Source organism: Anabas testudineus, chromosome 24, assembly GCF_900324465.2.
Source record: "Anabas testudineus chromosome 24, fAnaTes1.2, whole genome shotgun sequence".
Classification (NCBI taxonomy): Eukaryota; Metazoa; Chordata; class Actinopteri; order Anabantiformes; family Anabantidae; genus Anabas; species Anabas testudineus.
The window spans coordinates 15833720-15846568 of record NC_046632.1 but is presented as its reverse complement, the minus strand read 5'-3'; the positions used below and the strand labels follow the sequence as shown (position 1 = coordinate 15846568).

The following is a 12849-nucleotide window of genomic DNA, read 5'->3' as shown; positions in this document are numbered from 1 at the left end:
CTAACATCGACTTCAAATGTTAAAGACTAACAGCAGGTGCACTAAAACATCCGGCCATCCAGCTGACGAGGCAGCTCCTTTATTTCCTCTTCTGCACTCTTTGTGCTCGTGTGCAGAAGAAGAAACCTGGACATGCAAGTACGGTACCCACAATGTGGATCACGTTTTTAAGATGTGAGAAACTGAGGAGGCCCTTGAGGCAAATTTTTGATAAGGGCTACATCAATAAAAATGACTAGACTGATGGATATTTGTCCCATTTTAATAAAAAAATATCAACATAACAACCTGCTGAATTATTTCAGAGGACGTACATAGTTTTTGTTTATTGTCTTTTTGGAAATGCTTTTCCTGAATGATGTGCAGTGAGTTTGTTAAGGTGTTGTCTAGTACCTGCATCCTGAGGATTGTCTGGCTGTTTCTCACAACTTGGGACTCTTAAAACATTATCATCATGTATCTCTATGGGTTTGCAGAGATGTCAGAGAAAGGTCCAACAAGAGAAAATGTGCAGTAAGCCGCAGTTCTGGGTGAAAATATTCAGTTTATGCCAGCGATGCCTGGAGAATTTCCAGCCAACAGCAACTAACCACTCATTACAAATGACACATGCAGATGTGCATCTCTCAGGGTACAACACTTCAAAGATTGGACTACAGCAGCAGATGAACACACCGAGTGCCACTCCTGTCAGCTAAGAACATAAAACTGAGGCTGTTCATCAAGATTAAACAAGAGAAAGTGGAAAAATATCAGGGTCCGAATTTGGCATAAAGGGCTTGAAAGCATTAACCCACCATGTCTTTTGTCAACTGATCAGGCTGCTGTTGGTGGTGTAATGGTGCACGGGACTTTTTCTTGAGACACTGAGCATCATTTAGATGCTGTTCCATCAATATGGACCAAAATCTCCAACAAGCATGTTGTTCTCATCTATGCCTTAAAGCATTAGGGCAGTTCTGAGGTCAAACTCAGTACTAGCACGGTGTACCTACTAAAGTGGCCAGGATCTGTCCCTAATAGTCTGAGGGACATTGCTATCATGACATTTAAGTGACTCTTTAAGTGACTATCACAGCTTTAAGCAGAGTGACTAATGTTTCGAGGCTTCCTGCATCCTCGCGTGTCTCCTAAGTTGCATTCTTTCCTCCCTTTTTTCATTCAAAGGAAAAGTAAATGGGAACTGTTTTGGCCTTGGGTGCTACTGTTTGTGGAAATTAAGATTGTGTGAGGTTATTACCACTGGTCTTTGATTACAAGTTTCTTAATCAGCTCGGTTAATGTACAATCCAACACACTCACACACCATCCACACACACACACACACAAACACAGAGACAAGTCATTTACCCTCAAATTGATACCAGAATCCTCCAAATGTTTGATGTCAATCTGTGGCCCGTCCGCCCGGGTCATTCAGTACCACCAATGGGACCAATTAAAACTGGTGATAATTATGTTTTGTGGTGGAAGTCAGCAGAGCAGCTCGATCAGAGCTTCTCTTTCCGTGTGTGTGTGTTGAAATTCTGAAACTCGTGCCACCAGATGAGGATTGGCTGCACAGCTGAATGGTTTTAGTTCAGTAGTTTGCTAATTAAACCCTGCAGCAGGTTGGCACGGGATGCACTCCTGGACATGCGCACACTCGCACTGAGTCAGTGGAGCAAAACACACGTTTGCAATGGGTCACGCAACACATAATTAGGTTAGTCACACTGGATCTGCTGCTTGTAACTGAGCAACACAATCTGAAGTCCAACACATTTTTGTTCCACAAGCGCTGTTGACTTGTATGATATTAAAATTTAACCCACATAACTTGCTGCTGTGTGTTATTTTAAAACACATTTGTCACACTGCTCACTAATAAACAAAGGAAATAACAGCTGTGGATTTAACAATGGGCTCAAATCAGATTAAAGCTGAAATAAACCTGCAGCACTTGTTGGCCCACTTGGAGCAGCAGAAACAAGCTGTGAACACAAGCACATCCAGAGCAACATGATCGTTCAAGTTGTGTTTATTGGCCACAAGGTGATTTAAAGTCTGATGGTCTTAAGCTCTGTTTTTAGTCTGAACTAACCTCTTGGGGAAACATCTGGCTCTACATGGCTCCACAATGGTCACTAACTTTGCCTGTTTGACATTTGGTGCTTGGCACAGAGAGGACATCAGTCTGAAAACAGCTGCAGCAGAAAAATGCTCTGACAGTGGAGAGACTGAGCCAAAACAGTGAAACTGACAAGATGATGAACTAAACCTGAACCTGACTGGTGATTCTATTCAGTGTCACCGCAGACAAACACTGTAATATTACTTACTTTACATCTTTATTGCCTTTCATTTAACCTGACTTGACAGTGAAAAGCAAAAACTTGTAAGTCTGGTGTTTTGACTTGAAGTTCTACAGGAGTAATCCATGTTCCCCTCAGCACATCCAGAAATCTCCTCTTAGATCTTCCTCTATACCTCCTGCTGTCTAGCAACCTCAGCATCTTTTATCGGTTCGTTCACCATTTCACGTCTGAACACGTCTAAACCACCTCAATCTGTCCTCTCTGACTTTATTTCCAAAACATCTGACATGGTCTGTCCCTCTGATGGACTCATTCCTGATCCTCTCCATCCTCTTCAGCTCTGCTACCTCCAGCTCTGCCTCCTGTCTTTTCTTCAGTTTCCAAGCTGTGCAGCATCACCACCGTCTTAAACACCTTTTCTTTCATTCTCACTGATCTTCTTTTATCACCCAACACTTTTCTCCACCTGTTCCACCCTGCTTGCATACTCCTCTACACCTCTTATCAACACTCTCTGTTGCACTGAACCTTTGACCCTAAGTACCTAAAGTCCTGCCCCTTCTTTACCTCTGCTCCCTGTGACCTCCTTGTTTGTGCTGTGTCTAACCTTCCTTCATCTGCTTTCCAGAGCACACCTCCACCTCTCTAGATTTTCCTCCACCTGCTCTCGCCACACATCACTATGTCATCTGCGAAACATCATAGTCCCTGGAGATTCCTGTTTAACCTCTTCTGTCAGTCTGTCCATCACCAGACCAAACAAGAAGAGGCTCAGATTTGATCCTTGATGCAGACCTGACCTCCACCTTGAACTCCACTGTCTTACAGCTCTCAGACATGTCCTGCACTACTCTAACATACACTCCAGACTTCACACCCTCACACAGCACCCTGTCCTTCGCTTCCTCTACACCTACAAAGACACGGTGCAGCTCCCTTTGCCCGTCTCTGTAATTCTCCGTCAGCATCTTTAGAACAAAGACTGCATGTGTTGTACTTTCTAGGCATGAACCCAATTGCTGCTCACCTCTGCCCTCAGTCTAACTTCCACTTCTCTTTCCCACGACTTCACTGTATGGCTCATCAGCTTCATTGCTCTGTAGTTGCCTCAGCTATATGCATCTCCAAATTGGCACCAGTACACTTCTCCTGCATTCCTCAGGCAACTTTTCACTCTCCAACAGCTTCTTCCACTTCCATACCTCCACAGGTATGTCTTCAGGACCAACTACCTTTCCAACAGAGTAAGAGTTTAGCCATTCAAATGTATTGATTATCTAAACGGTATGTCAATGAAACACAGGTGAACCAGTGAGTTGGTTTCATCACTCTGTGCTCTGCTCCCTAAATGAGCCTTCAACCAGGCAGTAGAAAAAGAACAACCGAATAGTCCGAGTCCCAGGTTCAACCTGGCTATTCCTTACATAGCTGGTGTGTCCGAGAAGCTGAAAAGGATTTTTAGAAAACACCACAAACGTGTCCACATCAAACCCACAAACAAAGAAGATGGAGACTTGTCCACCCTAAAGACGCTACACCCAAACAAAAGATGAGCAATGTCGCGTATGTGCTGGAGGAACTAACCTGCTGCTACAGAAGAGGACGGCCCTGAGGACCAGAATCAGCTGTGGACCTTCATAAGTAGATGGTGGATTGATTGATTTTCTCTTCTCACCTCGTAACTGGATCAAGATCCAAAGAATAATGAAGCAGTAAATTACGGTTCACAATACTGTGATACTTCTGACTCATGCAACGTTTCCAGGTAACTGGTGAAAGAGATTTCCCGTCTCTTCTGGCACCTGAGCATTAAGTAAACAAAGAGGGAAGAACAGTTTAATCAGACCGTGTTAGGACCTGAAGGGAGCCGAGTGTATGAGTATGACGTTCCTGCCACCTAGTGTCACATTTGGCTTTTACACTGGTGAGAAGACTGAAGTCCCAAACAATTCACCAACACGGTCAAACACATGTCACGACAACTGTCGGGGTGACTAAACGTTTGTTGGTTTTCCACTACATAAATGATCCCATATGTCTTGAGAGTGATGGTGTGTGTGAGCAGCAGTTGTTTTGGATGAATAAAACCAATGAAACAGCTTTAAATAAGATTTGGCTGCAGCAGCAGACAGAACATTTCTAAACTCAGAGGATGTGAAAATATTTATGAACCATTGTCTTTCACACAGTTCAAATCTAAATCTGTTACTGTTTACCGCAGACACGACGTGGGCATAACACCTGGACCAGACAGGGACACTGAGCTGAAATGTGATTAATTACACCTGTGTCGTTCCTGCTAATTATCAGTGTGGAGGAAGACGTTTATTAGTTGCTACAGGAAAGTGGAGAACAGCAACAGACGGGTGTGGGAGGACTAAAAAAACTTTACTGCAGAAAACCAAATATACAAAACAACAACAAAAAAAAAGCTGGATGTGTTAACTGTTAACGAGGCCACATTAAAAACGATGCATCTCCAACTGGTCAGATTAAAATGTTTTTTATTTTATTAACAGAGCTGTTTATCTGAGCTCGTAAAGTTAAAGTTTGTTTTACTGGACAATGAAGAAACACAGAGCGAGTGAGGAGGTTTTTGGGAATTTAGATCAGCAGAGGAGCAGAAACACAACGAAAACACTCAGGAAAACAAATGCATGACACATCGGTGCAGTGGGTGAGGAGAACTGAGTCAAGTTAGTAACACTGAAGTGTCTTCAAACCAAACAGTGATTCGTAAAACAACATTTGAGGCTGCGTCATCTCATGGGAGACAGGTTCCAGTAAATCAGCTGCACATGTGCTTGGTTTTCTTCTGTTGTGAGGACCCTGGCTCACATAATGAACTTTAACATATCTCCCTAACCTTTATCATCACCCAACCTCAATCTTTACTCCAACTTTAAAGTAATTTTGAACCTTTAAACCAAGTGTTAGTCTCTCAAACTGTCCTTTAAGATGTGAGGACCAGTCACAACTATGGTATCAGACTCAAATGTCTGCAACTAGTTCAGTAGTTGTGAAATTGTCACAAACACCTTCATTCAAAGTGTTGTAAATATTGCCATGTTGCAAATATAATCTAAATTTGTGCAATTTGCAGGTGAAGATTTGTGCAAGTGGAGATATTAAATGTTGAGTCATGGTCAGGATGAATCACATGTTTGTCTTCCTGCTCAGCAGCTCTGTTTGCTGCTGCCAATAAATTACTGAACTTCTGGAAAAGTCCTCAGGCTCAGCAGCATCAAGTCAGGTAGATTTGAACATCCAATGAACAGGAAGCTGTTTTCTGATTTCAAAATAAAAGCTCAAAGAATTTCACTTACAGAAGGCAAAGAGCTTGTGCTTAAATACACATAGTTACACATAAGAGAGTGTTTAAGTGTTGTTTTTTTGTTTAAGTACTTGTTCTTAAGTCATTAAAGAAATGTTTTCAATTAAAGCACTTTAATAATTTATTATTTATTATCATTTAGGCCAAAAACACATGAATATAGGTTAGAAATTAACCACATAACAGGTTTTCCAACCACTGCAGCCTACCCATGATAAGAAATATCACATATTACCTGTAAAGAAGACTCCCCCTTAACATACATTTCTCCTCTGGGATGGGACACTGTTGCTGAGACCTCAAATATCTTTACATATAAAGCTTCTTCTCTTGTTCAGATCAAATGTGAAACTCAAAATCCTGAGAACTCTGAGGGTTCTAAATACACATATTCATCATCTATATGTAAGATTAACCTACTGGACTTTTTTAACTTGTACATATCTTGTACATACACAACAAAGAATCATGTTCTATTGGGCAGTTTCTCAACAGGTTAGACTACATGTAAAAATCCATCTCAAAGATATCAAACCATTGTTCTGAATAATTTACAGATCATCACAGTGTTTGTTCATCGATTTATTTTGAAGGATAACTCAGGAAAGGTGTGTTTGTGTTGCAGCATTTTGACTGCAGGCAGCATTACTGGTCAGTGAATCACACAGTTGCACCGTCCCCGTTATCCCTGGGTATAAATAGGAGCAGCAGGGAGACGGGAGCAGCTTCAGACTGTCTGGAGTCTCAGGAAACAGACAGAGGTGAGTCGGAGGGGCTTTTATTTTTGACTGTGCAGCTTGGTGATGCTCAGATGATAAAACTCTACTGTTATGTGCAGTTTTGATGTTGTAGCATTTATATTCTGAAAAATTAGACCAGATAAAGCAGCACATAGTGGCTGCATGTTGTAGGTTTAGCAGATCAGCTGTCACGTTGTAAACAGCTCTGTATTTGTATTTTGGTGCATGCAGCTGTTGTTCTTCATGCGGAATTGCTGACTTCACAGCTGAGCAGGTGACTGTTTGTGTTGCTTACTCATGGGTGTGACCTCTATCTCTGGATGAAACAGCTGGATTAGGGTAAATGACATCATGGCACTGTGGCCGGTCTACTTTAATACACTTAAGACTTTAAAGCTGTTTACAGCCAGCAGCAATTCTTTCTGCACATTACAAGCATGCAATTTGAGGATGAGCTGCTGAAAGAGACATGTTATTCAGGTCCAGCAGCCCCTGCTACTCATTTGCAAACACTTGTACAATGTTTTTTGTCAATATTTACTTCGTCCTAACAAGATTTTAGGGTTTTTGCTGCATTTTCTGTTTAAAAATTTGCCTTTATTTAGCATAACCGTGTGACAGGTGAATCCTCTGGGTGCAGAAACCTCACTCAAAATGAGGCAGAAACGAGGCCAGTGTCCTATTTGATGTAAATGGAATCACATCCAGATTAATTAATTGCTCCTTCTTCTTTTTCTGGCATGGGAAGACTCATATATGCAGATTCTGAGAGAATGAAACATATAAATATAACATATAATATAGAAACTGCAATACTGTCCAAATATTATACTCTAAGTACTACTGTACATGTAGTTTAGGGCAGATTCCAATTATTAGTTTCCCAGAGCCCAGAGGAACCTCTTTCAAGAATTAGTTTTTCCAACCAACATTCCCAAACCCAAAGTTTACCATCATCAATCACAGACCAGTTTTCCCATTTGGGACCAGAACAGCATCCAGATCCAGCAGGTGTTGGGCATTTTGTCTTAAAAGTGACATTTGTTCACATCAAGTATGAAATCATTGCTGAAACATTTTCTGGAGATCAACATGACAGCAGACAACATCTGGACTGTTTACAGGTCAGTTTGCATTCTTTCACTTGAGTAACTGCAGGATCCCTGCAGCTGCTCTTCAGCAAATCTGTGTTATGGATTTTTGTTTTCTGATAAACAGGTCGTTAAAGAAAGGACGCGTTCTGTTAACAAACACTCCACTGACCGGTTTGCTGTAATTAAGCAGTTTACAGTCAGTTGTCAACACGATAATGACGTCATTCTGTGGCTTTACTGTACTGTAGGTGTTAAACTCATGAACACATGAGCTCCCAAAGAGAGGAGAAAGTAGGGCATTTATTTTAGCTCCCAGGTGGGCGTCCGGTCCTGCTGGGTTTGGAACAGTTGGCGACATTTTTCATTTTTCACTGCAGATTAAAACGATGTACTAAAATTCAGGAAGGTTACACAGTTTATCTGTAATGTGACGACAATAGAAACCAGGATAGTGTTAGATCCATCATGCATCGTGCTAATAATAGCTGCTGCAAGCTTTATGTGAAAGGTTAGAGAAAACACATTTTACAAAGTTTTTAAGTTCTCAGGGACTAAAATGTTTGCAAAACATACCAAATATGTTATAATGAAGCTTTGATGAAGGGCTGGAACGTGCAGATACATATTATGTACAGTTTATAAAATACACAAAATACAAGTAGAACACAGGACAACACAAGAACCTCTAGAGATGATCAAAAAAAGAAAGAGATGTTACTGTATCAGGATAAAGTGTGTTTCAGATTTGCTGCTTTTATTGGGGAAAAATGACAAAATCAGTAAGAAATACATGAGAAGAAGCGCTCCGGCAGTTGATAACTAATATTTGGCCACTTATCAGATTAAGTTCATTAAAAATATTGTGTGTAAAACAAGTTAGATGATACATGTTATCAGCAGATGGAACAAAATGGGTTGTTTGTTAACACAAAGACGAAAACGAAGGTTATAGCCACACAAACACAAAGCAGATCAGTGAATAACAGAACATGTGCACAGACACATCTTTTGTATTCAGGTTATAAACCTGTGCTGGACATCAATACAGATTTTATTTTTTTTAACTAATCACAACAACACATGCAAAACTAACTCAGTCCCAGTCCGACTCCTGCAGCCAGGGATACTTGTCATGAAGGAGGATTTATTGCAGGACTGTCTGCAGCTTTCTGGCACAGTGTGTAGCTTTCATCCTCAGATAGTTTCCTGGCTAATTGTAAACTGTTCAGTTTTCTCATGGCATAAATATGATGACAGGTTGAAATAAACTGAACAATCACAACCAGGGAACGTTCTTGTCTGATGAAGCCCACAGGATGTAGCAGCAACGTCTGGAAAACCTCAGTAAGTGAACTGGGTGCTAGGATATTCAAGGTCACTTAGCGATATCATTACTTTACATTACAATTACAGACTGGTGCGTGCAGGGGGGGGGGGGGGGTAACGTCAGGCTGCAGATATAATCAGCAGAGATTAGGCTCACACACTGAGCTTTCACACAGAGATGAGAGACGACTAATCCATCTGTCGGATGACTTTTCTCACTTTCTCTCCCTCTTGATTCTGTCAGTGTTGAACATACAGGCAGCTGACCAAGCACGCGTCAGAGCCACAGCGGGTAAACAGAGAGAGGGCCTGCTGTTCTCCTTTTTATGTAATGCTATTGAGAGGCACAGTTGGTCAAAGTCACAGAGCACAAGGATCTGAGGTCAGTTTGGTGATCATGTCCTTGCTGATGCATTGGCTGTGAAAACTGGAGGGGAGGAAAATGATCCCTCAGCAGACATCACTTTGAATTATTCATGTGTATCGATTGGTGGACGGTTATTTTTATATTATGCTGGGTAATGCTGCATAACTGCTGAGCCGCCATGCTCAATTTCTACTGCGTAGGGTTCTGTTCAGCTTATTCCCAGCTTATGTCGTCCTCTAGTGGAGATGGAGGGACAAGACAACAACATTAAAAGAGTCAGGAGGCAGTTTGTGCAGAAACTAAAACATTTTTCTTTATAAACAGGCTTTTCTCATCATTACCTGCTGGCTCTGTAAGTGTCAGAGAGGATGTTAATGATGATGATGATAATAAAGAAGAAGGGCTCGAAGTCTCTGGCTGTGATGGCTCTTCTTCTGGCCTCAGCCAACTGTATCCTGCCTCCATCAAAAGAAGACCTCAACGGTAAGTTTCCCTGCACCAGCATGCCAAAAATAAAGACAGTGAGACCAGTGTGAGGTGCAGGAGAGAGTAGAAGAGAGCCCTTTAACAAAATCCAAATGTTACTCTGCAGAGATCTCCCTCCAGGGAGAGAAGTATCTGGATAAACAGATTGAAAACGCCATTAGTGGCATAAAGGAGATGAAGAATGTGATGCAGCAATCTGAGCAGGATCACCAGAGGTATTTGGATTCCCTGGAGAAGGCAAAGCTGCAGAAGGAGGTACGGACGTGCTACATGACAACAGCAACAGCAGAAGCATTTTAGCATCAAATGAACTAACAAAGAATCTTTAATATGTAAATCTTTATTTCTCACGTAGGAAGCGATCCGTACAGCTCAGGAGGTGGAGGCCAAGCTGGAGCAGGAGGAGGAGGTTTGTAACGAGACCATGAAGGCTGTGTGGGAGGAGTGCAAGCCCTGTCTGAAGTCCACCTGTGTTAAATATTACTCCAAGACATGCAGCAGTGGATCTGGGCTAGTGGGACGCCAGGTTAGACACTCACATTCACTCATAGCACATTGATGGCACAATTCTTGCAACACAAATATGATCCCACCACCTTATTTCTCTTTTTTAATTGTCCGGTGAAAAAGTAATTACTTGAAATGTATAGTTTTCTTATACCTGCAGCTGGAGGAGGTGCTCAACAGAACGTCCCCCTTCTCCATCTGGATCAATGGGGAGAAGATCGACGTCCTGGAGCAGGAGGGACGGCGACAGAACAAAGAGTTCACCAACCTGGAGGAAAAATACACAGAGATGGCCGACAGTGTGGATGGTTTATTTACAGACAGTATGAAGGTAGCAGGAATCGGACATAGTGACCTTGTCAAAAGAGAAACGTAGTTTGATCTCTGCAGAAAACTGATGCACAACTCGTCTTTGTTATGTCCCCAATAGATCAAGTGAAGCTTTTTTTGTTGTGTCTCTCAGGTGGCTGATCACATCCACTACAGCCCTCCAGGCTTCTTTCTTCCCAGTTTCTTGGGACCGTACACTCGCCGGAGCAGAAGCATTCGCTCTCTGTTCCACAATCCTTTTCAAGGCTTCCAGAATTTGTTCCCCCCCATGATGGGGATGGGAAGGAACATCTTCTCTATGGATTCCATGATGGACATCGACACTGACACTCCTCCTAATGAAGGTACGTATTCTGACATCCTAAATGTACTGTAAATCTAAATTACAGCTGCTGCTAGACTTTATTAAATAGGATGCTAGGCTGAAAAATCCAATACACTCATTTCGACAAAACTGATCAGACACCATTTTATTCTAATGTACAGGTACATGGTGTCTTATATAGTGCATTAGACCAAAGTGCTGAGGAAGCGTTTTCCAAACTGAATTTGAATTTGTCCGGCTGCAGATGGCAGTGTGAACGAGGACGTGGTGATCACCAGACCCTTCGGAAACGGCAGGATGACATGCAGAGAGATTCGCCGCAACTCAGCCGGTTGCCTCAAGTTCCGTGAAGAGTGTCAGAAATGCAAAGAGATCCAACACATCGGTACGATGACCTTCAGATGAAGTGTTTATACTTTTAAATCCCTGCAGCATTGATTCTTTAATACTCATATCACAGCATCTGATTGTATTAAAATGCAAAAATAGTGTGAAGCATCAAAAATAATTCTTCTAAGTTTTAGGATCTTACTCAGTTTGTCTGCTGCATGTTTCTTTCCCAGACTGCTCTGGGAAGAAACCTCTGGAGGGCCCGCTGAAGGAGGAGCTGGAGAGGGCCCTGGCAATGGCCGAGCGGTTCACATACCAGTACAACTCCCTCATCAGGAGGTTTGAGGAGCAGATGTTCAACACCTCCGCCATCCTGGATCTGTTCAACAAGCAGTTCGGCTGGGTGTCGTCTCTGGCGAACAACACTGAAAGCAAGGACGGCATCTTCCGTGTTCAGACAGTACGTAGGCCTGCTTTAAGAAATGTAATCTCACTCACTGTGGTTCTGCAGAATTAACAAAACAGAAAAAGTCAACTTTCAGAACGACCTTAAAGGTTCAGACAAAAATAACAAGATGAAGCCTTTTCTCTCTGGACTGTAGGTGATGTGCAAGGACACTGACGACAAGCAGCCAGAGGAAACAAACGTGTCTGTGCAGCTCTTCGACGCTCCTCCCATGAACTTCACTGTGCCCGGCGACATCCCCTGGAACGACCCCAAGTTCTCTGAGGTGGTGGCCCAGGAGGCGCTCGACCGCTACAAGGAAACCAGCGTGTGAGTGTCGAACAGTTTTCCTGCTTAGAAAAGGTCTTATCTGTATATTCAATGTACCAGAGAGACTACAACCATCAACCAGCACCTGTAGAGTTCACTAATTAGAAGATTAAACAGAACATCGGAGTCTTAAATATTAATCACTACTACATCTGTCAAAAAATACAAAACCCTGGTGATGTTTGTGAACTTTTAGGTGCTGGAGCTTCAGTTTCCCACTGTTTCCAGTCTTTACATGAAAATAATGATGAAAATGAACTAAGTTCTGATGTGATGCTCTGTTTTCTTCCAGCGTGGCGAAATAAAACGTTGAAGACACCGTCTGCTGAGGTGAGAATGTTCTGGATTTCACCTGGAAGAGAAAAACCCTGAAGCCAAACTCATCCCGTTGTAAATTGCAGCAAAGTCGTGCTTTTGCAAACGCCTCACAGATTTATATTGTTACATTAGAGCTCTTTGTCCTGCTGTAGGAGAGTAGATTTAGTAGATAACTGGCCTGAATCATGTCTGTATTTCCTCTAATATAAGGCCTTTATATCGCACATGATCAACTCAATGTTTAAAATACAGAGTTAACGAACTCGGAGTTGGTTTATTCTAGTTAATTATTGATATTTAAGTTTAATCCAATGAAAAGAAAAGAATCGCTGCCAAGAGGCTGAGGCTGTTTCAGTGAGTTTAATAACCTGAACGACCCTTCTACAGATCTCTAACACCTGTTATGAGTTGGTTGAAGTGGTGGATTTGCTGGAGTTAAAATCACTGATTGGAAAGATGGAATAAAAGTCCAGGGTTGCTTTGAACCCCTCTGTAAATCAACCAAGTAACGAACTGATACATAGATTTAATAAAACCTGCTCAAACCTATCCTGTCTCATGTCATTACTGTGAATTTTCTCAGCTGCTTCTTGAGTAAATATGAGCTTTAATTTCGTCCA

The 12849-nt window shown here is 42.0% G+C and overlaps 1 protein-coding gene across 2 annotated transcripts; it reads left to right on the top strand.

Moving 5' to 3' along the window:
- Nucleotides 1–6257: 6257 nt before the first annotated feature.
- On the top strand, nt 6258–12778 carry clu (clusterin). Of its 2 annotated transcripts, none has more exons than XM_026342208.2 (10): nt 6258–6392; nt 9483–9641; nt 9751–9899; nt 10000–10170; nt 10312–10482; nt 10615–10825; nt 11051–11191; nt 11370–11596; nt 11739–11911; nt 12204–12778. In XM_026342208.2, exons 2-10 carry the CDS (start codon nt 9527–9529, stop codon nt 12214–12216), a joined length of 1371 nt encoding a protein of 456 aa, XP_026197993.1. In that variant the 5' UTR covers nt 6258–6392; nt 9483–9526; the 3' UTR covers nt 12217–12778. The 2 variants fall into 2 exon arrangements, with proteins under 2 accessions (XP_026197993.1, XP_026197994.1); XM_026342209.2 differs by lacking the exon at nt 6258–6392 and adding an exon at nt 8090–9173.
- The last annotated feature ends 71 nt before the right edge of the window (nt 12779–12849 follow it).